This window comes from Serinus canaria, chromosome 4 (genome assembly GCF_022539315.1).
Source record: "Serinus canaria isolate serCan28SL12 chromosome 4, serCan2020, whole genome shotgun sequence".
Lineage (NCBI taxonomy): Eukaryota > Metazoa > Chordata > Aves > Passeriformes > Fringillidae > Serinus > Serinus canaria.
Genome location: NC_066317.1, coordinates 65,472,751 through 65,498,644, shown reverse-complemented (window position 1 = coordinate 65,498,644; position 25,894 = coordinate 65,472,751). Strand labels below are relative to the sequence as shown.

Here is a 25,894-nt window from a genome sequence, read left to right as displayed (position 1 = left end):
AGCATAATTTGTACTTATTTGTCTATCAAAGAGATTGGGCTTCCACGTCTAGTGCTTCCACAATCTTCTCCAAAATCCTTTAAAAAAAAACTGGTGTCACATAAGCAACTCTCCAAACCCCTGTGATGCCAAGGTAAGTTTAAGTGAGAAGTCAGAGACAGCAGTTAGTACCTGAAGCACTTTGTCTCTGAGCTGCTTGACAACTCGTGGTTGAACACCATCTGGTCTCAGCAGTTGGCTGCTGCTCACTTGTTAATGTGTTCTTTCATCTTTTATACTTGCACTGTAATCCAAGACATGTTTTCCTAATTATTCCCCTTAAAGAAGCTTCCCATTATTGGAGTTCACCCATGCTCATCTATCCCATTCACAAATGCAAAAATAAATTCAGCCTTTTTTTTCCTGGCTGTATCTTCTCCAGATGTTTCTTCTGTGTATGAAACAATCTATTTGCCTTACAGAGCTGTCAAACTCCAGCAGGCTCCCTGATTTGTTCTAGAAAGACTTGCTATTATTTGTTATAACTTTTGCAAGCTGACCCTGAAACTTCCTTCTGTATCCTTCTCATAATTTTGCACTTAACCCATCAGAAGTTATAAGTCCTTTCTTTTACCCCCTTTTAATGAAAGGTATGTCTTGTCCTATATTGCTCCTCTGTTTTTGAAAAGAATGCAGAACACTGCTGATTTTCTTTGTCATGGTGCTACAAGGGTGTTGAAACCAAGGATGCTACAGTTCCTGCTACAGCGTGGGTCTTTGTCAATAATATGGCACTCTTTAAGGTCAGGGATTGCTTTTCCTCTTCTGGCTTCCAATGAGCAGTTGCAGATACTTTCTAAAATGTTCACACCAGCTCCACTCCCTCCTGTGACATTTATCCAACTTAAATTATTGAAGGCACTTATGATTGTGTTTTCTGCCTCTCAGGTTCTGATCTCCTTGCCTTGTTAGATGGACTCCTGATGCACTCCTATACTGCATTTTTCCTATTTATATCTGGAACTTCAATCCACTGAGACCTTATTTATTGACAGAATTAACTGCTAATTGGAGAATCCTGTAAGCTTTCTTTAATACAGTATCACTCATGCACTGTCATGCTTTGTCCTGCCTCAAAAATATGACATGTATCAAAACTGATGGTTCATTTTTCCTATCAGATTTCAAAATATGAACATAGTGCATATCTTTGCTGCAGCTGCTTGCAAAGCCTGATTGTCTCCTGGCCAAAGCCCAATGTGACAGGCCCTGAGACACTCTTGTTCATGCCTGGTTGTACACTCAGGGTCTTTATTTACATCTGGCTTCATCTGAAACAAACTAATGAACAGTTGCTTGCAATTATGGAGGAGGACCAAAGATAAGAGCTAATCCTCAATTGTGTCAACAGCTGAAATAACAGAGCAGGGAATATTTTGTTTCTGACTTGTATACATTTTCTCCTGAATCATACCAAAAGGGATCAAGGATCTGCAGTGACTACAACTCAAACCATTAAACAGCTGACAAAACAGAGAAGCAATATCTTATCCACTGTAGAAAACTAAGTGTAGTTTAACAGAAACTGTGAAGAAACGACCATTATAAGGATAGAAAATATATCTGTGTTTATCGTCTATAAAATTTGAAAGCATCTAAACTGTCCTGCTTCAGAACATGCACTCATCTATTCCTTACAGTGAGGAAACATTTATACACCAGTCAGAAAATGGTGGTTGTTTTCAGATCTCCTTGGGTTCTTCTCACTGAACTATATCACCCCTTTTTAATTGAGAATGGGACCTCAGAGCCAGTTTTATCCCACCTTCTTTAAGGGCAAGCTTTTCCCCTGCCTCCCCTGACATGGCCTCTGCAGTCTGTTATGCACTGTACTACCAGCACTAATAATCAGCAGCTGCTGTGCCTGGAATCGCTGATTGTTTTGCCTCAATCATCTAGGATAGGGAATCATTTGTAGATACCATAGCAATAAGTCAGATATTAAATAAAAAAAAAAAATCGTAGCATCAGACAGACTGCAATGACTTAATCCATTTTCCTGCTTCATCAGCTTTCCCTCATCCGGTGCTCACGCTTCCTCGCTTCTCGCTCCAGTGGTTATCCAGCTCTTTATTGGTTGTTCAACTTGTGACTTCTAAGGCCATGCTCAGATGCGTTTGCAAGGTCGTTTCCCCTCCCTAGCGAGTCAAGCAGCCGCTTACTCGGGTCTACAACTAAATCGGACTTTTTGGGTGTTTTTACACATTTTGTGGCACGTTGGGCCACAGAAATGATTATTCCCTAAAACAGCTGCGGAGAGGCCTGAAAGCCCCAATGCACCAAAGCTCCTGGGAATATAAGGCACAATAAAAACAGCTCAAACGCTGTAACTGGAGGGGATCGACCTCCTTTTTCCACAGAGGGCGAGTGAAGGCACAGACAGCGAGATAAGGCGGCGGACATAGGGAAGGGGCAGCAGGCGCAAGTCTCTTGGCTGGGCGGCTGTGTGTGTGTGGGGGGGAGAAAATCTCCAAACCCACGATTTATTGCGGAGGGGAGAAAGGTGAAGAAAGCGCTAATTCGTAACACCGCCACGGTACAGAAGCGGCAGAGGGAGGCAGGGGCCGCGGCCCTCCCGCATCCCCTCAGCGCGGGCGGCGCCCCCGCCGCGCTCGGCCCCCATTGGCTGCGCGCCGCCACGTGCCGCCCCCGCCGCGCGCCGGCTCCGCTACCTGCGGCGGGGCCGCGCCGTGCTCGCGCCTCAGAGCGCCGGGGCCGCCGAGCGCCGCCCGCACCGCCCGCGGCACCGCGGGCACCGCAGCGGGGACCACGCCGGCCGAGGCCCATGCGGCGGCGCGGGGCCTGCGGGCTTGGGCTGGAGCAGTCGGCAGGATGTGCCCCACCGCCACCACCAGCGCCGGAGCTTCCAGGTCTCTCCCTCCCTTCCAGGCAGGGAGCAGCGGGGATGGGGAGGTGCGGGTTGCGAGTTCGGGAGGAGATGGGCGGTGGAAGTCGTGTTTGCCTTGGGCTGGAGGCAGAGGATGTGTTAGCTGCAGCTGGCTTGAGTTGTTCCTCTGGAATAAAATTTATAGGCTTCTGCTTCTCTGCGGGTTCCGATAGGCGTTTTGTGAGGGATTCTGTATTTCATGCTTGGAGTGATGTGAATGCAAACCAGATACGGCTTCTGCTGGTACTGCCAAAACCTTTCTGTTTGCTTCAGCGCTACTCACGACAAAGAGTTTCCTTTTTTCCCCCCTTTGTGCTGAGATTTGTTTTGTATCTATTTTTTCTATTTCAGTAAGTAAGATCAAACTATGAGGCTGCTGGAGGAGGGATGTTTATTTTGCAGCTCTCTTAGTTAGGGAAATCATTAGGAAATGTTCTTTAAATTATTGGATGTAAACAGCTCTGCGGTGGAAAATGACTGGCCTTGTGTCATTCTGAGGAAAAGGGTAGATAAAGGTGTATATTCATTATTTCTATAAAGAAAACTCATTAAGATAAGCGCTCGTTTATGCTTCTGGAGTGGATACATCTTTTTAAACTGCAGCTTACAATAGGAGTGTGCAGATTCAGTTTAGAGGGGGTGTTTTCCATGCAGACTGTGTCATTCCATCTGTTATGCTGCAGTGAGGTTGCTATCTCCCTTTTGGATCATGCAGCAGGAAACCTTGAGCTGCCTCCCAGGCACTCTGCTAGCCAAACTCTGGGAATTTCTTTTAAGAGGTCAAAATGCAGCTGGAGAGTTAGGGCATGATAGCATTTTGGTGCATTGTCTGCTTCCGTGGGGATGATGAGAAATGAGCTCATGCCTCCTTTGGTTTCCTGCAACTTTTTGAGGTTTAGCATCCTTCCTTCCGTAGAGTTTCAGTGATTGGCCAAATGAGTGATAGGCAGTTAGGAGCAGGATGTAGGAAGACCAAGTGGTAGCAGAAACTTCCTTTTACTGAGGAGAATGGGCTAAAAATGTTCAATTTTGTTTGCTTTGCATACATCAGATGTGAAACGTGCCAAGACTGCTGCAGAGTTGGAGCATTTGGTGGGCAGGTTTTTTGTTTAGATTAAGAGACTCTGGAAGACTTCAGTAGTTCCTGAGGTATAATAAAGGCTAAATAACTGAAAAAGACCCAGACAATGATTCAAACTTGTCGTGGTGTAATTCTCAAATTATGTGCTGAATGGAACTTGCTCTAGCAGAACAGGTTAAAGCATCCCCAGCAGGAACATCCAGTGCTTCAAAACCAACAGGACTTCAGGATTGTGGAGGAGTCTTCCCTGTCACAAGCAGCTCTCACTGATAATGTAATTCATAAATTATTGAAGACTTGCTTAAAATATTTGTAGTCTGTTATTTTCCATTACTTCTATGGCAAGGCTGTTCCTTTGCTGCTCAGGAATCTTTTGCTCATAGTCCCTCTTTGTTTATGTCCACTTTTTAATGTGTGCTAACATTATGCTTTTGTTTGTAAGGTTTTGTTTTGGCTTTGGTATTTACATGTTTCATGTATCTAAGGACAAACTCTCAGTTCTTGTTTTGCAAAGCTGGACAAGCCAAGCTCTCTGTTCCCCTTGGGAGAAGCTCTTCCTTTACCCATCCCATTAGAACTCTCTGCAGCCTGTTATGTCCTGAAGCCTTAGGATCAGAACTTAAACATTAAAATTGTTTACAGCAATGTTTTTTGCTGTATTGCAATTTTATTTTTTGCCTTTTCTTTATGGGAGGTTTTTGGCATCTCCTCTCTAGCTTCTGTAAGCTCAAGTGTGATTTTACCATCATGGCTTGGATGTTAGATGTTAGTGTGGTAAAAATGCTGCTGTAATATTGACATTGTTTCATAATCACCAGTTTTTTGGTGCTATTCTGCTGCATAATTCAGATGTCATATGAAACATCTTGGCTAAGTCTGCTGTTTCCTTAGCCCAGTAAAGATTAATGCTATGCCTTACCTTTTCAGACCATTTCTTTTAGGAAAGATTTTTTCCCTCAAACTTTCCATGTAAGGGGAAAGACCTAATTTGTTTTGGCTTCCTTGCAGAGGCTCAGAAATCTCTTCTGCTTGTGCAAGATGAGATTGTCCTGGTGCACTGTGCTTTCTTCCTGGCTGGTGTGGCTTTCCCTCCAGGTGCTGGAGTGGTGCAGGGCTTCCTCAAGTGTGCATCTGTGGGTCTGGGGAGAAGCATGAGAAAGGGGAGATGTGCAGAGGGGGGATTTTGGGTAGCACCTGCCTGCTGTTACACTGCAGCTCATTCACTGTGTGTGTCTGTGGGCTTCAGCACATGCTCAGGAGTGGCTGACAGTAGGCTCTGAGCATCCCAAGCAGGCAAGCCACTGTTTCTTGCACCAGTCTAAAAGCTTCCCTTGTAAGAAAGAAACTTAAATTTTTAATTGCACACTGTTCACAACAGCAATACTTTAGCTTACCCATTTCTTCCTGCTTGGCTGGCGCACTGACTTTTTGTGGCTCACTTGTGAATCAGAAAAATTCCGTATTCGGATGCTGCTTTTGTCTGTCACAAAGCATCAGCAGCCTGCTGAAGTGTTGAAGCACATCTTGTTGATGTTTCTTGTGTTCATGTTTTATGTTTTTTTGCTGTTACTCACTTGAGAGCACCTAATGGAGGTTTCAGAGAAAAGCCTGCAAAGTTTGACTTAGAGAAGAGGGTGCTAAGATGTGAAATTAAGAGAATATCCCTGTTTTGAACATTGAGCTGTCATTTAGAACCTCAGTAAGAGTTCTTTCCCTGTAATATGATTTTAGCAAGACTGTTTTGATTCTTTTAGACTGCTAATGTCCAAAAAGCTTCCTGTGAGTGATATGAGAGGAAATGATGGTGTTACACTGAGTATCTCTAGTTAAGCTGATAATTGGACTGTATTTGAGCTGAAACCATTTCTTTTGATGTTCTATCTGGATGACCCAAGGTTAACAGCAAATTGTAGCCTAACTATGTGTATCCTTCCTAAAGGAAAAGAATGCTCAAGTAGACACAATTATGTAAGGTTGTTAATGACTTTGAGTCATTGGTTGATGTTGCAAAGAGGATGTAGGCATGACCCATTAAAAAATTAGAAGAAACCACAAGCAGAGTGTCACAAGGTGAGGATAGTGTTCCAGATTCCAAGGCAAGACTTATTCTATTACCATCTGTATGGCAGTTGTCTTTTGTCAAGTGGGCAATTTTCCTTATCTCTCTCTCTGAGTGATCACAATCACTCTTCCCTCCGAGGGGACACCTGCTGATAACAGGCCATTGAATGTCACTGCATGGCTGATAAGAACTGTAACATCCCATTGGGAGATGTGAGCCCAGAGGGAGGAACCAAGCATTGCAACCCAGATATAATCTGGAGGTTCTGGAACACCAGCATGGTTTCTCCACTGGATTCCCCAGAGGAACAGCAACTGCCTTTTCTTCCACTGGATCTTTGGAGGAAGAATACATCCTTTTCTACAGGACCCCCCTGCTCCAACAGAACCACCCCTGACACTCCAGGAGGGCTGCAGCCACATTTCCAACTGGACTGCTACCAACACCCTGACCCACAGGTTGTCAGGTTGAGTTCTGACTCTGTCAGTGTTGTTCTAGTGTACTGCATTGTTTTATTTTATCATTTTATTTTCCCTTCCCTATTAAAGATCTGTTATTTCCTGCTCCCATATTTTTTGCCTGAGAGCCCCTTAATTTAAAATTCATGGCAATTTGGAGGGGTGGGGAGGGTTTGCATTCTCTATTTCAGGGGAGGCTCCTGCCTTCTTTAGCAGGCACCTGTCTTTTGAAATCAAGACAGATAGATAGAAAAATCATCATGCCTTTAGGACACTAATGTTGCTTTGTGGTATTCCTGGCTCCAGGAAAAATAATTTTCACTTGTCATCCTGTTGGTGCCTTTGAGAGTTTCTGTCAACTGCTCTGAAATTCTCATTTGCTCCTTGTTTCACTTTTTGCCAATTACGTCCACACAAATAGGGTTCAGTAATAAGTTCTCATTTTCTGAGGAGACAGATCTTGACCAAATGAACTGCACATCATACAGACAGCATAGTTTTAAATTTTTATTGTCTGATAAAAAGGCTTTTTTAGCCAAAGTTCATTTTGTAAGATGCATGTTGTAGGTCCTTGTAACCATTTTGTAGGCTAAACTTTTTTCTGCTATCACAGATGTAGTCTTCAATTAACCAAAAAACTGACTATGTTCATTAAAGCAGATGTCAAATGCTGTTCTCATTCAATAGTAATAGGCACTAAGCAGATATTATTCAAGGAAAGTTTTTCAAGTGTCTAAATGTCAAAATGCCAACTTTACTGTGGGATTTATATAGTGGTAGATGAAGAAATAATTGGCAGAAGTCTCTAATTTTTAAATTTAGCTTCATGCTTTTCCTGTGGTGAGAAGATGTCAGTCCCTAATCTGCCACAGCTCCCTGGATGTTGTCTCAGTATGTCTTGTGATAGGAAGTGGTAGGATGGGGATGGGGATCAGGAAATTATCTGAAGATAAACATCCAAGAGTGAATATATTGCTACAAGTCATGACAAAGAAGTCTCTCATGCTTTAGCATGTTCCTAGTAAGTCACCCTTGGATCATTAATAGCACTGGAATTTCTTCTCATGCTGGTGGTTTTAAAGGGTTTTTATCATGCACCATTGAAGAAAAAATCCTTTAAGAAGGTATTTCAGCATTCATTGTTTCATAGAAGGAGATTTTCCAATCAGACACAGTTCCTTTGGGATAACTTGGCTGTTCTTCTTTCCCCACTTTTCCTGAGTATTTTGTCAATATGGGCAAATGGGGCCATCCAGATGAAAGGCTTTTTACTTTCCTCATATAGATTTTAAATCCAGTTTCAACATGTGGGCAGGTTGTTAGCTTTCCTGATCTCTTAAACCTGTGTTTAAAATTCAGCTGAAAAATTTGGATTCATTTCTACAGAAGCCATTGGAAAGTTAACCTCATGAAGTCCATTGAGGTCCTGCACCTGTGCCAGGGCAATCCCAAGCACAAATCCAGGCTGAGCAGAGAATGGACTGGGATTAGCCCTGAGGAGAAGGACTTGGGGGTGCTGGTGGATGAGAGGCTGGATATGACCTGGGCTTTTGACAAGGGCACAGAGTCACAGGGCAAGTGGGAATGACTTCAAACTGACAGAGGGCAGGTTTAGACTGGATATTAGGAAGAAGTATTAACACTGGGAGGGTGGTGAGGCTTTGGAACAGGTTTCCCAGAGAAGCTGTGGCTGCCCCTGGATCCCTAGAAGTGTCCAAGGCCAGATTGGAAGGGGCTTGGAGCAACCTGGGACAGTGGAAGGTGTCCCTGCCCATGGCAGGGGTTTGGAACTGGATGATCCTGTGATTCCATGAAAGCCAAGCAGTCCTTTACTACACTGCAGTTTCTGGAGTGCCTCTTGCTAGAGGATGTTCTTCACTGCAGTTTCTGGAGTGCCTCTTGCTAGAGGATGTTCTTTTATTTTCCAGATTGGTTGTTTTGTAATAACAAATCCTTCATGTCACAAGAGAATAGGTTTCCAAATTGTTTTTGTATTAAGAAATACTTTGTGTTTTGGATGGATAGAAATACCTTGGATTGCAGTTGTAAGGCAGCAGTTGAACTGTACAACACTTGTAGCTGTGGAGTCCTTTGTGTACTATGGGGTGCACAAATAATTCTCCTTAGCTTCAGCATTTTTCACTTTGCACTACTATTTTCTCGCCTAGTTGTTATTGAGATGAGCCTTGATCCACTGTTGGTTTAAGAAAATTTGTCTGTCATGTTTTATATAAGCAGATAGAGGTTATTTGTGAAATTTCTTGCTTATGGTTTATTGTTTCCAGTTAAGAGATGATGATATTTGAAAGCATTGGAAGAATCTGAAGGTGTTATGCTTTAAAAGGGAGAATCCCTGACTAGGGAAACTTTGGGGGATTTGTGGGCCTCCTATGGCACAGTAGGTAAGCTGGTAAGAGACAGTGTTTACTCATCAGTTAACTTATTTTGTTCTTTCCAGTATAAGAATTTATGATTAACAGTTGTATTCATTGACAAAAATCCTGAATCATAATTCCCTGAATGAAGACTGGTTTGTCAATTAAAGAGAATTGAACAGATTGTGGGATGGATGTAGGAAGGAATTGGGAGAGTTTTATACTGATTTTTGAATCAATTTTGTAATGATGGTCATAAAGTAGAACAGAAGATGAAGAATTCTAAATTTTTCATATTCTTAGGTATCATCACAAAATGATACCTAATGATAGTGACTGGCTTTGAAGTATAAACCAAAAAACTGCCACCTAATTAGTCATTCCTTTCATTCCCTTTTTTAATGTCTCAACCCTTCCATTTTGATTGCTGTGGATTTCAGTCCTGCAGAAGCAAACAAAATCAATCCTAACTGTAAATGTCACCAAACTGTTTTTCATGTTTTGACGTAAATTAATAACATTCTCTTAAATTGTTGTACTAATTTTGAAAACCTTAATTAAAATTAATAAATTATCTATTTGGTCAATAATGAGGATAGATTGAAATGTGTAATCTTTTCATGGGCCCAACTTTTGCAAGAAGTCACAGACATTAATGTTGGAGTTGTCAGTTTTTTGCTATTTGCTTTTTTCCAAATGTGTCCAAAACCACTGTGTAGTTAAAGTTTTCTTAGTTATTATCTTCTAACTTCTTGCATAAAGTTTTGTGGTATATCTGTGGGATTTTTTTTGGTCTTGTTTAAAAGCCACAGAACAGGAAATTCATACAGAATTCATTACTGAACAATAACCACATCTCAGTAAAAGGTGCCTTGCTCAAGTTTTTTGTGTAAAAACACCTTCTCTGCTTTAAAACTTTGTGTTTCTCTTTTGAAACAAATCTTGCTTAAAACCAAGTAGCTTTCATCTTATCCTTTACTGATTTTGGAAATATGTTCAAGTAATTTATGTGTCTCTGATTTAGGGGAAGAGGCATGAAGTCAGCACGGGGCTTTTGGGTATTTTTGCATTAATTTTGGTTTCTGTTTCAATGCCTGCAGGAGCCCCACCATTCAGGATTTGTAATTCCTTTACATAAGTGTGACTTTTGGGTTTCATTTTCTGGGGGCTTTGCCCTGCCAGCTTCTTCATCTTTTCAAAGGCTGCTTTGTGCAGCAGGACTTTGCTATTGACTGCCTTGTAAAGCTGGGTGTTCCCACTGCTTCTGGTGGTACTGTGAGAGGGGAAAGTGTAAGTGGAAGCATCACCTGTGTGGGGTTGTGGTTTTGGGGGCTTGATGGGAGTGTGGTGAGGATGCAGGTGTGTGCATCATCCTGCACTCATGTGCAGGTTGTCTGCTCCTGTCCCGGGGCCTGCTGAGAGACTTTGGCTTTGGGTAAATCCAGGTACTGAAATGCATTTTTCAGGGTGTGGCAGTGGTTATGTACAACTTGATACATGCTGCTTTTTAGCTTTTAGCATTCCCACATGAAAAGACTTCCTGAAGGCTTAAATGAATTGCTTCTGAGATACTCCCAAGTGTGGAAATGTTGTCTGCATAAGAATAACAATGAGACAAAAGTAAATCATGGTGAAAAGAATAACACCACAAAAAGCTTGGAATATATTGTATTAATGGACAATTTAGCCTTAGTAACAGCTTTGCACAGAGTTTTTTATCTACTGCACTTAAGTTCAGTAGATAAAACAAATTTAAATCCTTTGATTCCTTAATTACACCACAATGAGTAACTATAGAAGTGTCAATGCAAAATGTGGTTGTAACACCACAACACTACTGAGCTGTGTTTTGTACACAAATTGAGACATTTGCATTTATGGCTCTCAAAATAACTGTAGCAGGGCCCCTTCCTGAAAGAATGTAAAGGTGTTTGGGTGCAACATCTCTTTGGTCCTCCTGGGATCTTAACTGCTCTGTCTCTCTCTGCAAACTCGGAGATTTTAATTCAGGAGGACTGTGGGAAAGGTGCACTCTAAGGTGCTTGTTACTGCCACCTTGCTCTTTTGGGCAGTCTTGCACCATTCCAGCCAGTGAAAGGGCTCATTGACTTGAATAAGGGTGCAGGATCCAACCCTGAGTAATTAAAAAGAAAATGCTGTGCTGGACGGATGCATTTTATTTATGTGTTGGTCTATAAATATCGGCTTTTTTGAGAAAAGAATCATCTGTCATGATAATGACTGGCAAAAGTCAAACTGAAGGAAACTGTTGCAAAGGAAATGAAAACTGACATTATGTCACTTGTTTATATAACCAAAAAAAAAAATCATTGTGCATACTAAGAGTTGGACTTGGAAAGGATGTTTTGAGGTGATTAATTAAATTCTCTGTTTCATTGTTTTTGCATATCCGAGATGACTGACACAGGGAACAACTGGAATTTATTTTGCTCGGAGGCAGGGATCATTTTCTCATAGCGCTAGCTTATTGCAGTCTTGCATTCCTGTTTGTCTCCTTTCTGTCTTCATCACCCTCCACCTCTTCAGTTCCTTCTTTGTCTTTCAGATCTCTTGCAGTCTGGTACCAAGTTTGACTGATTCTTTTGTGCAAAATTCATTCTGACCTAGGTTCCTATGGACTGTGATCAAGTTACCTCTTTATGTTTACCTGAGAAAGAATTAATACCTGCATTGTTCTCTAGTGAAAGTAGGTGAAGCTTGTTTCCTGCTTTTTCATTTTTTAAAAGTCCCATTTTATGCTTCTTCCTGGCTGTGTTTGTGGAGATCTGTGGGGCTTACAGATGTAGTTGCTGCCTTGTTTTGTGCCGGAGCACCTTTCAGTGCTCTTGTCCCTGCCATGAGCCATCAGTGTTGGTGAGTGATCCCATCCCTTTCCCAAACAGTGCTGAGTGCCTCTTGTTTGTGCTGGTGTGAGGCAGTCTCCTCTGAGGTGGTCTGTCCTCTCTGTTCTATGTGGAGCAGTCCTGGAGCTTCCACATGGTCTGCAGGCTCTGTTCACTCTCTGCAGCATCCTCTGGTCACAGCTCCCATTGTGTGCTGGTGTGGTCTAGCTCTATGAGCTGGGGCTGCTCCCTGTGCATCCTGACAGTGTCTCTGTGGATAGCTGTCACCTCTGAGCTGTGTTAGTGTCTAGGTACTGGATGATTGCTGCTGAGTTGACTTCTCTGTGTAGTGTGGTAGGAAGGATGTGTGTTGTAAAGGTGACAGTACCAGTCCTGCTGGGTTGGCGCTGGATGTCTCAAGGCAGAGCAGTTCAAGTTGGTGATCCATAACTGACCCTGGGATATGGTCCTTGTAACACATTTTTTGACATCTTTACCCATGTGAACTTGAATGGTTTGCTGCCAATACTAGCTGAGAGCAGACTGATGTGGATGACTGGGGTGGTGGTGTCAACACCCAGTTTTGCACCCCAGTGCTGGTTCCATTCAGCAGTATAGATTCAGCCAGTAAAGATGAGGTGTTGCTCTGAGAAAATGAGGCGCTATTAAGGCCTCTTAGGTTCCCTGTGACCTGCTCTTTTGTCCTGTGTCCTGACAGGTTGCGGTAGATGAGAGCTGGATTTGATTTCCAGCTTAACTGCTGGAATTTTGGGGCACTGGGGGATGTAACTTACCCCTTAAATTTTAGTTTACACTTTTTTGAGACAAACATGATGTTAATGACTTCAGATTTTATTCCAGATCTCAAAGGGGCTGAAACAAAAGCCTGCAAATAGGTGTGACAGCTCAGAGTCTATGCAATTAGTAAATAGTCAGGTGGGGAATTTGAGGTTCTTAGTGATGCCGTAATAACCAAGTTACTCGTGTTTGAGGTAAGTGATCAAGTTTCCTGCTGGCAAAAACCATTAGGGTTTTCCTGTGTTGCTCTGTTTTGTGGGTTGTAATCGTTTGCATGTGACCTTGAAAGCATGATTTGACTGTTGCCTGCTCTTCAAAGGGCTTCAGATGCTATTGTTGATCTTTATCTCTCCTTGTCCCACCCTCAAAGGTTTTTTTGGCATTTGACCTTCTGCTGTGATTATCAGTAATAATTTCTCTCTGTGCAAAGAGACTGACTTTGAATCATCTTCTGATTTAGATACCCTTGAAATTGCAGTGGTTTCATATCTGGAGGGGGTACTTCTGTCTCCTCAGCTCCTTCTTCCTGGTGTTTAAGAACATCAGTCCAATCAAGCAGTGTTTTCAAGTGGCTGTACAGGCTGGTTCAAATGGGTCATATCACCATAAGCAATGAAAAGAGGTGGAAAAGAGAACGAGGGAGGATCATCCCTAGAGGAAAACCTTCCCTTAGTCTTGCTCTTTTTTAGAAGTTCTGTGACAGAACTCTTGGCAGGAGAACAGAAGAGGTGAACACTTTTGCAGTGGAAAGCAGAGAGGGTCAAGTACTGAGATCAAAGATAGGAGCAGGGCTGAAATCCTCCCCTCTAGAGGAGCAGGCTGCACCTTTCCATGGTTGGCTGATCAAAGGGAGTGCTGCTTTGAGTGCAGAGGACAGGAAAAACCCTTGCCTGTGTTCCTTCTCCCTGGGAAAACCAGCAGGCTCATACAGGTGGACTCTTCATGGGGATTCCATCCTCACATCTTTAGTTACTGGCAGCAGCCTGGGAGAAGGTGATGTGCCAGCATGCATTTTTCTTCCCAAACTGAATATTGGAGCATGCTGGTAGAAATTGTGGGAGCAGCAAGATTGCTTCTTGTCAGCTGAGGATCAGTGCCCTGCCCATCTGTGAGGGAGCACTGTGCTGTCCTGCTGGGCTATCCCATGCTCTGTGCAGGGAGTTGTGCTGTGCTTCCCTGGTGCTGGCAGCCTCCTGGTCCTGCAGTGTGCCAGGAAGAAATTCCCTCCACACCTTCTCTGGTGCCTGCTGTTGAAGTTGCTGGCCATGTTGTTGGGGCTGCTGAAGAGGTCAGTGGTAGATTCAGAGCATTGATGATGAGATATGTTTGTTTGGCTTTGGGGAAACTGGGGAGATGATTTGAAGTGTGGGCTCCTGTTTTGAGGATGGCTTGTATGGGTTTTGTATGCTGAGAGCTAGTGGGGGGCATAGCACAGGGATTTGATTTTGAGTCAGGGATCCTGAATACCCTCAGCATATTGTTTAGAGTGTTTGATGGTAACTGAGGTAATTGGCAAGTGTTAGACTTCAGGCTTATGAAGCATGCAAAGACCTGGCAACATTTTTAGAATCACGATTTAGTGGTGCAGCTGAAATGAGTGAGTTCTTGATCACAAGGAGCTCAGGAGCAATTCAGTATTCCTGGCACCATAACTAAGAATCACAGTCTTCTCTGGGAAACAAAGTTGTCACTCCATGGGTGTCCTGTGAACTTTTCTTCAATTCAGCAAGTTATGATCACTTTTTCTTTTTTATTTTCACAGCAATGCTGAGTGACAATAACTCTGTGAAACTGCAAAGTGATCATTCACCTCCTGTGCAATGGTGTAAGGTGGCTGCACATGAAGATGAGAAGACCAAGCTGGTTTTTAAAAGGTACTCGCAAGTAAGTGTCATTGTCACAGCTACACAGAGGACAGCTGTTCTACCCCAGCCTGGGCAACTGCAAAATGGAGTCAGAAATCAAGGCATGGGATTACCACAGACTGTGAATGGAGGGTTGAGCACACAGCTTTCCTGTAAACACTTTGTGGACCCCAGGATAACTTGCTGTAGTACCTGTCTTCCCAAGCCAAAGTGAGATCCTAGTACTTCACTCACAAGTATTTCCAATTTTATTTTTTGTATGCAGATAAATAACAGTGCTGAGACTTCTGTAGAGTCTGGTAACTGAGGGAATGGAAGGCCAGTGGATGCTGAGTGGGTATCCTGGGGAGGTGTTTTCATACAGTTTTGTTATAAAGACTTCTGAAATGCTACATCAAAAACCTTACTCCATTGTTTATAGCTTGACATCAAATTAGAATTAAAGGGTGTGTGCACACATAGATCCCATATTTTATATCTAAAACATTCACTACTGTTAGGCCATGTGAATTTTTAGGTCTAAAATTTAAGTTAAAAAACCCAAAGACAAACTGTTACATGCACAGGTGGATGTAACCTGAATGTTGCAACCCCAGCTGAATCTGAGGATACTTGATAAACTTCTGGAGGAAAACCAGCCTCATTTGTCAGCTGTGAATCTCCTGCTTTCTGCCTGTTGGCTGATCTCCAGGGGCTGCTGCCTAACATGCTAATGAAGCTCTTAGATCACCTGTCAGTGGAAAATGTAATTTAGTTAAGTGAGATGTGAGAACAGTCCTGCTTTTCCAGTGGTCACCTTGTTTGCAGCCTGTACTGCACACTGAGTGCTGGATTGCATCTATTAGTTCATATAGTGCAACCTTTTTTAAAAAATATTGGAAATTTGTATTAGCTTTATCTGAAAGAGTTTCAAGAAGCATTAGGCACTTAATAACCTGTACATTTTAAAAATAAATTTAAGCAAATGTCCAATCCTTAGGAAACAATGGGAAATGAAAATCAGTAAGAAAGCTTGAACTACATACTTGAGCAAGAATCACAACTTTAACCAAATAATGATGTAAATATTCTACAGATGGGTTTAAACATAAAATAAGCTAAGTGACTTTCTGGATATCAACAGTGATATTCTTTAGGAATGAGAAATTAGATAAATAGTAGATAAAAAATATGAATAGTCTTGTTCTTCAATTTTAAAGTTGGTCAGACTTTTTCTCCTGCATGTTTTGGGGGTGTAAATAACTAAGGCTTTTCAGCCTGAGCATCTGAGTTCTGCATTCTGGCCTGCCAGAGTTGAAAGTTTTGTTTTAGTGGTGGCCATTGGCTCAAAATCTTCCAATTTGAAGTTCCAGCCTTTTTTTCAGTTTGCATGGAAATGTGTTTTCTAAGATAAGTCCTCTAAAGAAAAAAAGTCACTGTTGGTTTCTCCTCATTATGTGAGGAGAACTGTTTGCATCTAAAATATATGAAGCAGGCATTTTCCTTATCTAGGCATGTGTTCATACTTTTGTGCAGATAACTTTGAAGAGTTATACAAGACTTGAAGTAAACAAAGCAAAAGGGTTTTTCTTGTTATTCAAATGCAAGTATTCACATAAAGTCAACTGTCTTAAATTTACTTAAAAATATTGATTTAACAGTTGATTGAACATCAGAAAAAAAATTTTTTTGTTTTTCTCTCCTACCCCTCACTGTCCTGTTTGTTTTTAGAATTCTTGCACTGTTTGTGGTTGGAGGGTGCTTCCTTTATATCCTCAAATTACATCTTGACCCTGAGGAATGTGACAGAACAAAAATGCCATATGTGGACCTCGATCGTGTAAGGGTTGGTATTTTTTGGCTTTTTTTTTCCATTTGGCTTAAAAAAAAATTATTAATTGACAATACAGGACTTGCAGGGCTCTACAACAAAGAACTAAAATGCTGGAATTACCTATTGAGCAGAAGTATATTTTGCTTCATCTCGTTCTGTAAACATTGTTTTTTGTTCTTGTAAAATGACAGCAGAAGCATGTGGAGAAACTGAGTTTTTAGAGGTAAAATTATATAAGTGCAGCTTTAAAATTTGAAATGGACATGTCATCATCCCATTTTGTCAGTGCAGATGACACTGGTGATCAGAAGATTGATGCAAATGAAAATGAACATATTAAAACCACCGAAAAGTAACTTAATAAACAAAAGTTGGTTTTTTGGTTTTATTTTTTTTTCACCTGAGCCAATTTCCCAGTCTGCTTTGCCTTGTAGTTGCTCAGATGCTTTTGGAATCACAGGGCAGGTGTCCAAGAGGGTGCAGCTATTATTTCATTTATTCATTCAAGGTAGCAGCTACTTTCTTTAGCTGCAGTTTTCCATGCAGCTTTTGAAGAGGTGTAACAGGCACCATTAAAGCCTTTGCTACTTATCCTATTTGCACTTTATAACAGAACTTACCTGCCTTAGGGCTGTTACATTTCTGTCTTTGAATATCTCAATGCTAATAGACAGCTTCTAGCAGAAACCCTGTCTTAAGACAGGCTAATCTTAGCATTACTGCATGTGCATCCTCCCTCACTTGGCATCATCCTCCGTGCTTATCTTTCCCCTTCTGAACCTCTTTGCCTCCTCTTTTTTCTTATTTGACTTATTTACTTTTTCAATAACATTCCTGATTCTGAGGAAGAAACACATTAAACCAAGCAAACCTTCATGGACTGTATTTATTGCTGTCTCAAAAAGTTCATTGTGAAGTCATTCAGTCATACTTTGCCCAGTGTGGTGTTCATGCAGAAACCTTCATCATGGTGGTAGAGGAAGTTCTGTAGGTTAATCTTGGTTAGAAAAAACCCCCAAAAACCAGCAGCAGAACTTCCCTTCCTGCTCCTTCAGATACACACGATTGTTCCTTAACAGTAGAGGAGAACTAAATCAGCAGTAGATTTGAATCTTGTGTCTTTGACTCCTGTGTTTGCTCATGGTTTGTTTTTAATTACACTGGAGGAACCTTTGCTTTTCTCTTTTTACATCAGATACCAGCTTGCCACTACAGATTTCTAAATACGTGCATTAATGAGATAGATCAATGTGTAGTTCTGTCTGTCACTTTAATCTTTGTATGCAGTTTGGAACTGTGGTCTCTTATTTGGTGATTAATCTTTGAGAGAAGGCCCATAACACCCCCACCTGGCATTCCTTTTAGTCATTAGCACTTTAGCAATATTTATGGAAGAAGTGTTGCTTCATTCTGGTGAGTAACGAGTCCAGCTGCTGTTGCACAGAACTTTTACCCAGTGGATGTGTCTGTGGTGGAATCTCAGAGCAGAACTCAGGTCATGCAGTTGAGCAGAGTGGAATTCCACTTGCTGCTAAATTAGACAGGTAGAAGTATGTCTAGGGGTTTTTTTATTTGGTGCTGCAAATGATGGTACAAACAGTTCATTTTCACTTAGCACTTGTAATAGCCTAATATATTCTTTAAAAAACCTCATGTCTACATTTAAGGGATTGGGTGGAGAGGAATTCCTCTGGAGGTTGTCGCTGTGCACTGGCTCATACCTACATCTGAGTAAATGCTTCAAAATTGTTGTACTTCCACGCTGAGGCTTTCTTTATAACCCCTGTGTTTGCTAAACTGTTGGTGGTCAGCTGGTGGCCCACATTTTGAGGACTTTGTGCAGCTGGCTTTCCTGGCTGAATCCTGTGTGTTTTGTTTCAGAGGGCACAGCAGTTTGCCAGCGCCGTGCTGCAGGAGCAGTGCCGACCTTCTTATGCACAGACAGAGATGAGGAAATTGTTTGCAGAGAAATACAGCGTGGACATATCTCCCTTTGTAAGGAAAAATATGAATGAAGATGAAGCTTTATTTAGATATGAACCTCCATTTGGATTTCACAAGTTCTCTGATAAACTTAAAGATCTCCTTGAACTCTTACCTGAGCATGATTTACCAGAAGATTTGAAGTCAAAGCACTGTAAGCGCTGTGTTGTTGTTGGCAGTGGTGGAATTCTCCATGGATCAGAGCTGGGTCACTTATTGAATCAGTTTGATATTGTTATAAGGTATGTCCTTTCCATTTAAGGACTCCAGCTACTTCTTCATTACTTTATGAGCCAGCATTGTTTAAGGGGAAAATCTCTCCAACACTGATGCAACTTATAACACTTTCTGAAAGTACTTTGGAGAAATTTATTTGGGACTTGGTGGAATTTGAAGTCTTAGGAGCAAAATGTCATGTTTACAGGAAATGAATTCAGTGTAATTATTTGTGGACCTCAGGTATAAAAATCACATGGGCAGAAACTAGTGACATCATAGACAAGTAGACTGTACTGGATTTATTCCTTCACATTTCAAAGCTTTCAAATCTTAAACTTCAGGACTTAAGGACTCACCTTTGCTTTTTTCCCCTTGGCTAGTTTGGATGCTTATTTGAAAGATTTTTTTATGACAGCTGTTTAAAACACAATAAAAAATAATTGGTGTTTCAATACACAGTTTGCTTACACACTTTATAGCACATTTATCTTCCCTTATCTTTACGAGGTCATTGACTGTTTTCTGTGATTGCCATGATCTCTGACATCTGAATTACATGCTCTGTATTTGTGCCTTCTGAACATTACAGTTTGAACCACCTTGTTTTGAATCATGTAAAGTCACAAATAAAATTAATACCAGCATTTTCTTAACTTGTTTTGTAAACTGAGGCTTGCTCATCGTATTAAGGAAATATTTCATTGAATCAATAGCCCTTATTCAAAGGTAAACAAACCTTGTTAGCATGTGGAGGGGCAGAGAACTTGCATTAGCTGTCCTCTGAAATTAGGGATGGCAGGATGAAAGTGATTTTTCTGTTGATGTAGAAAAGTTTGCAAGACTTGAGCTATTCTGCAGAACTCATGGAGAGTGATGATTCCATTCTTGTCAACTGTGTGCCAGCATCTGAATTTTTGGTGAACTGGAAATGATATAAACCCACAGGATGCATTGCATTGGAGGGATAATTTGAATGATCTTTTGTGTGGAATACTTGTGTGAGTGTGTGTGTATATATAAATATATATGTGTGAAAAGTTACCACACAGGCAACTTTCTGTTGTCTGTTACCACACAGGCAACTTTGTGTGTTTTCTTCCTCTTCCACTTTTAAGCCTCTTTGAGTTGACACAAAGCAAGAGATATGAAGTTCTGCAATGCTGCCTTAATCACTTTACTCTTCAAGCTTTTCTTTCCCAAGTTCTGCATTTGTGCCATTTAATCTAGAAATAGAATTGGCTTCCTCCCAAAGATAAAAGGGCTGGAAGAGTGCATGAGGCAAGAACATGGGGGCTGTGAGAAAACACTGTAGTCTGTTCTGTTAAAAATCTGTGGGCCAAATAACAAGTTTTTGCTTAGTGTCTGATATTCTAATGAGATTGTAACCTGTTTATTTAATACCCCTCCACTGTGGGTTTGTTTGCCCCCAGGTTAAATGATGCACCAGTTCAAGGCTACACGGATCATGTTGGTAACAAAACAACAATACGGATGACGTACCCCGAAGGAGCCCCCCTTTCTGAGCATGAGTATCCTCCTGCAAGCTTGTTTGTGGCTGTCCTGTTTAAAGGAGTTGATTTCAACTGGCTTCAAGCCATGGTCAAAAATGAAACCTTGGTATGTAATGTGACAGTCTCACATACCTGTATTTTTGTTTGTTTTCTAATGCTTAAAGAAACTGATTGATCTGTTACTTCCTGGCTTATCGTGCTGAGGATCTTTTATATAATCTTGTGGGTTTTTTTAGCTCTGTCTCCTAGTTACAGTTGGACCAGCATTTGTGTTGAAGCCCCATGCTGACAGTAGCACTTCTTTTTTTCTTTTGTGGACATATTGGTAGTTTGCACCAGGCTACGTGACATACTAAGCGTTTGCTGAAGTGGAATTCTTTTCACATTTGGTTTAAGTGGCTTGACCAAGTCTGCAGAGCCCAAAATAGAAATGAGATTTCTGAATGCTAGTTCATTTTTTTAGCGGCTAAAGTCTCTACTGCTACAATGGGCATACATGGAATTAATGTGTAATTGAACATTTGTCTGAGGTTCCTAAATTATGAGGTTGCTGATTTTTAACTAAACATTTATAGAAGTGCTGAGATTTACTAAGGAACTGGAAAGGGTTGATATTTCCAAATTAATGTGAACTGCTGTCTTCCACCTCTTTTTATCTGCAGGCAGATAATTTCAGCAAGTAAAAATTACTGAGAGAGATTTAGAAGCCAGCCTGTCAAGTCTTTTAACAGTTTGATCTCTGCTAGTTTAGGTACTCCAAATTCCTTTCTTAATTCTGTGATTTTTATAATATTAGAAGGTATGTTTAATCATGACCATGACTATCTCCTGCTACACTGAAGAGTCAGGAAGATGCTTAAGGGACTGGAGCATCTCTACAATGAGGAAAGACTGATAGAGCTGGGAGTGTTTAGCCTGGAGAAGAAAAGGCTTGGAGGGGATCTTATTAATGTACATAAATATCTGAGGGGACGGTGCAAGGGGATGGAGCCAGGCTCTTTTTGATGGTACCCAGTGAAAAGACAAGAAGGAACTTGTCAAGTTGAATATCCATGGACATCTTTCTTAAAATCATCTAGACATGGTCCCAAGCATCTGGCTCAAGGTGTCTGCTTGGGCCAGGGGATTTGGACCTTGTGATCTCCAGAGGCCCTGTCTAACTTCAGTGGCTCTGTGATTCTGTGAGCTGCAACCCTACTTCTTTCAAATACTCAGCTGTCAGTTGGCTCAGCTCTCTGTGCAGACACTGGTACTGAAGTAAACTTGAGTAAACCATGATCCAGAGCATGGCTGGGAAAACAGGAGCACTGCAACCTGTATTTGATCAGTTCAAGCTGTTGTTCCTTAAAGCATATTTAAAAAAAATACAGGTCTATGTTGGAGCTGGATCAGTTTAATAATTTGCTTAATGTTGCCCATTTCATGGGAAGACTTGCAGAATTAGTGTGATGTGGCATTTCTTCTTCCATTAGCAGGCATCTGACTGACTGCAGTGGCATGAGATCAGAGTCTGGGTTTCTGAGTCCTGTGTAAACCCTCTTCTGAAGGGTTGCATTTATCACTAGGTGGATGCTGTCAAACACCAGCTCTTCGCTTCTGAGCTTGAGCACAATTGTTTTAAATCTGGTGCTTGCTTCAGAATGCCTGGTTAATGTTTGGTGTTCCTTCCCCATTTCTTTAAATACTGTTGCCTGCTCAGCTGTGCTGGGGCAGGCAACAGTATTTAAAGAAAGGAAGAACCCATGGGTGCTGGTGAGTATGTTGACTGATAAACACAAAGTGCAGTCAAATATTTAGAATAAACAACTAATCCCTCTGCTGTCCTCTCTACAATTCCTGATACTTTGAAGGATTTTCCTCTTTTGAACAATTATTTGATCTGATATTTGCAAACCACCTTAGCTGTAAACTGTTTGCTAAATTTTTCACAGTCACTGGTGAATTCTGTAACATCTATGCCATGTTTGCCTCTGAACTAGATTTTTTGTTTCTCTTAGCCTCTGTGGGTGCGACTCTTCTTTTGGAGGGAGGTTGCTGAGAAAATTCCTTTCACGTCAAAGCAGTTTCGGATTCTTAATCCAGTCATTATCAAAGAGACAGCTCTGGACATTTTACAGTTCCCTGAGCCTCGATCAAAATTCTGGGGTTGGGATAAGGTAAGAAGTTTCCTTTCAACAAAAGGAGACAGTAAAATACAAGGGAAATAAAATAAAAAACTGAAGAAAGTTTTGGGCTTTTTACTCTCTCTGTGCAGTTTCAGAGCTGGTCTCAGGTAATAGGTAAATTAATGTGCTTTCAAAAGACTTGTGTATTTTCTTGTGCAAAATCAAGGTAAGATTTCAGCTGACCTTTTTAGATGAGGTATTTTGCCTGGGTATGCTGACATGAAATGGCATTCAGATGCAGTGAGACATTAAACTCATTCCAGTGTTTAAAAACATGCATTTGATGTATGTTAAGCCTATTAAAAACAGCCCTGTTAAACTAAACCAGCCATCAGCTGTAGCCAGATGTCTCCAGCTGCAGGGAAGGCAGAGAGAGCCTGGAAGCCAGGCCAGTGTGAAGCAGCCTTCCAGCTGCTGGAATTGCTGTGTATGCCAGAGAATGCTCAGTAGCAGCTGATGGGCATTTCCTCCCTCCATGTCCTTTGCTCCAGCACTGGTACAGAGTGATGAATTGCCTGGTTTCATTATACACTGTATTTTGGTTCCTTTAATTGCACGTTTGAGAAATTGAATGTCACTAGTTTTCTTGAACTACAAAAAATACTGACTAACTACCATCTTTTTACCAAATTGTGAAAACACTTAAGATTATTGCATAAATATTTGAAGGATCTTCTCATATTTATTTATCAAAATAACATATACCAAGCTGAGTATCTTAATGGTATTGTACTATATTTGCCTCTTTCACAGGTTGTTCAGTGAAAAGTCATATTGTGAAGAATACTGTTAAAGTGTCTGTTGTTGCTCAAGACTTAGATAAGTGTACATTAGGAAATGTCAAATTTAACTCTGTGTCAGAGGTTGTTTGACTCTTTGAAGTGAAGGATCACTTGCAGTTTAACTACACAGTGATAGGGCGTCTTGCCTTCACAGGAAAAAGAAATAGAGTTGACAGCCAAAAGCCAAATACTTGAATTGTATTGGTATTTTGCTCTGGAGTTTTTAGTTTTACTTGATCATTGAATTGATTTTTAGTTGTAGTTTTAATTGATTGCAGTTTTAAATGAGGAGAAGGAATAGGCAAAATCATTAAATGGTGTAAAGTGTTCCTAAACCTAAAGTAAAGGACAATATGTTTGAACTGAGGAAATTTCACTTTTCTCCCTTTTTAGAATGTTCCTACAATTGGGGTCATGGCAGTTGTTCTGGCCACACATCTTTGTGATGAAGTGAGCTTAGCAGGATTTGGATATGACCTGGATCAGCCCAACACACCTTTGCACTATTACAACAACCTCTGCATGGCTGCCATGAAAGAACAAACTATGCACAATGTGACGGGTGAAACGAAATTCCTGCAAAAACTGATCAAAGAAAAAGTTGTCAAAGACCTCACTGGAGGGATACACTGTGAATTCTGCAGCAAAGACAGCTAGTGACCAACTGGCAGCATGGATAGGATTTGTTACATTTCCAGAGGTTCAGCTGGATCAACCCTTTCCCTCTCTTTAGTTCTTTAAAGTGTACATGAAATGGATGTGGAATCTCTGCTGCCTTTTTTAATGTCCTGTTCAAGTTGTCAGACTTTAAATTTTCCTGTGAGACTTTACTTTGCACATTTCTGTGTATAGCTATGTAAATATCTCGTCAATTCAACTTGGAGTTGAAAGACATCCATTGAAAGTATTTACTATTTTAAGCTGTCTGAATAAAAGCAGGTTTTTTGTTTTCAAATGTATATGGAACACACGTAGCTGGCCTGAATCATCTAACAGAATGTGCAAGAGTCATTTTCCCCTGATCTGCTGTCTTTGTTGATCCAATTCCTGGTATACTGACTCCTTTTCATGCATGCCATGAAAAGAAAGGCATATGCTTCTCAAATCTTGCATGTCTTGAACTTGAGCATTGCATTTACTCCTCAAATATTTATATTCTTTTGCTAATACATTTTTTGGGGAGTGAAGGACAAACATAGGAGTGGAGTTGAAGGAAAAGGAATTGTTGTGGAAACAACTGTGTAGTAAGTACTTTGATGTTCATGATTGACATTAAAATCCATTGATGTGTTAATGTTTTGGATTAGAATCCTGCTTTGTGAAGCACACTTGGACCCAGGGCACTCTAGAAGAGGATTTAGCCAGGAGGGGGCTTTAACCCAAACCAGGTCATTTGTAATTTCTATTCCTGAAGACCTGCCTAAAGTTTCTAACTAGATGATTTGCAGCAGAGATCAGCTACCCTAAGTAAAGAACTGGCATTAATACAAAATCTACCCCTTTTTTTTTAAATTTATTTTTTGGGTGACTTGAGAATTGCTGGTTCTATAAAACACTAGTTTGTATCAAACATTTAGCACTTCTAAAATCTATGATTAGGTTACAATTTCCACTGGTTAATTTTATGATCCTTAAGTAATTAATTATAGATATTGTCACCTTAATAGTTTGCAATGCTGATAACCCTTGTGAAGTCCAGTATTGACTATTTCATTGGAGAGGTAGAGTTGTTGGTTTTCCCCAAGTCAGTAATTGGTTGAGTGTATAAGTTAAGAAGAAAATCACTATAAGAAAATGGCATAATCTAGTAACAAGGTAGAAAACTGCTGAAAACAACAAATTTAAAAAACAAAAAGAGAAAAGAAAACTATAGATGTATGTGGGGATGTGGGGGTGGAAATCAGTGCACTGCAAAGGCACTGGACTGTGCAGATCTGTAAGCAAGTTTTTATATTTATATTTTTGTTACTAGTAGAGTATCAGGTATGACTGTTTGCACTGAGGAGTGGTGTTACTCAATCTACAGTATGAGAAAATAGCTTCCTTTGGCAGTGGAAGCTTGTCAGCAAATCAATCAAAGGTTGGCCTAGGAGCATTGTTCTTAATCATGGACTCTTCACCTGGTGAATGTTCCCACTTTTCTTTGTTATGGACATATGGAAGTTGGAGTTCCAAATTTTAAAAGTACTCATGTGGAAACGCAAGATTAGGGTAGTTGTGCTTTGGGTTTTTATTCGGTGGAGAGCAGATCTAATGAATGATAATGTTACCATGCAGGAGCAGCCGACTGATGCTCACTGTTATACTGAGAGGCAAAAAAAGGACAGCAGGTCATAAAGCATAACTGAAGAAAGTTGTGGACCTCATCTCTCCCAAGTACCACATGTCTACAGGTCCTTTAAAGTCAGTTGTGGGGGCTGAACAAATTTGAAAATCAGGAGTTCTTGCTTCTGGCACTATGTTCATAGCAATAATATTAATCTAGCTTTCTCTTCCAAGAAAAGCATTAATTTTTATATCAGCAATAAATTTCTAGTCTGTTTTTTTGTAAGTATATTATGTTATTTAATTTAATATTTCATGTGTGAAGAGTTTTATACAAATAATCCTTTAGTTAATATATTAAAATGTGGTAACTATTTTCTCCTGGTATTTAAACTGGAAGCAGAATACATTAATTTCATTTAGTATTAATGAAATTTTGGAAGATTTCAGAATGTGTGTGTTGGGAGGATGTCTTGAATACACCAGAAGTCTGTATCTCTGAGCATGTGGTCCCTCACCACTTCATTTTGTTCAGCAACTTAAAAATAATCAGTTGATTAATGTAAATGCCAATAGCTTTTTGGAGATGCTGTCAAATTTGCAAATTGTGTGGATGTAGGATTAGATTTCCTACCTGTTTTATGGCTTGTGATAAAACCTTGTTCTCCATGTTAGTCTGTGCAGACTTGACACTCCGTGAAATGGCAGCAAAAAGCAATAAATGATGAAACCACTTTCTATTTATGTA

At 40.7% G+C, this 25,894-nt stretch overlaps 1 protein-coding gene across 4 annotated transcripts; it reads left to right on the top strand.

Moving 5' to 3' along the window:
• The first annotated feature begins 2,723 nt into the window (after positions 1-2,723).
• ST3GAL5 (ST3 beta-galactoside alpha-2,3-sialyltransferase 5) lies at positions 2,724-25,894 on the top strand. Of its 4 annotated transcripts, none has more exons than XM_030238965.2 (7): positions 2,724-2,909; positions 14,306-14,417; positions 16,119-16,227; positions 18,103-18,446; positions 19,854-20,040; positions 21,932-22,090; positions 23,275-25,894. In XM_030238965.2, exons 1-7 carry the CDS (start codon positions 2,825-2,827, stop codon positions 23,536-23,538), a joined length of 1,260 nt encoding a protein of 419 aa, XP_030094825.2. In that variant the 5' UTR covers positions 2,724-2,824; the 3' UTR covers positions 23,539-25,894. The 4 variants fall into 4 exon arrangements, with proteins under 4 accessions (XP_030094825.2, XP_018779375.3, XP_050829790.1 ...); XM_018923830.3 differs by having other exon boundaries at positions 2,728-2,909; positions 16,119-16,233; XM_050973833.1 differs by having other exon boundaries at positions 2,756-2,909; positions 14,306-14,427.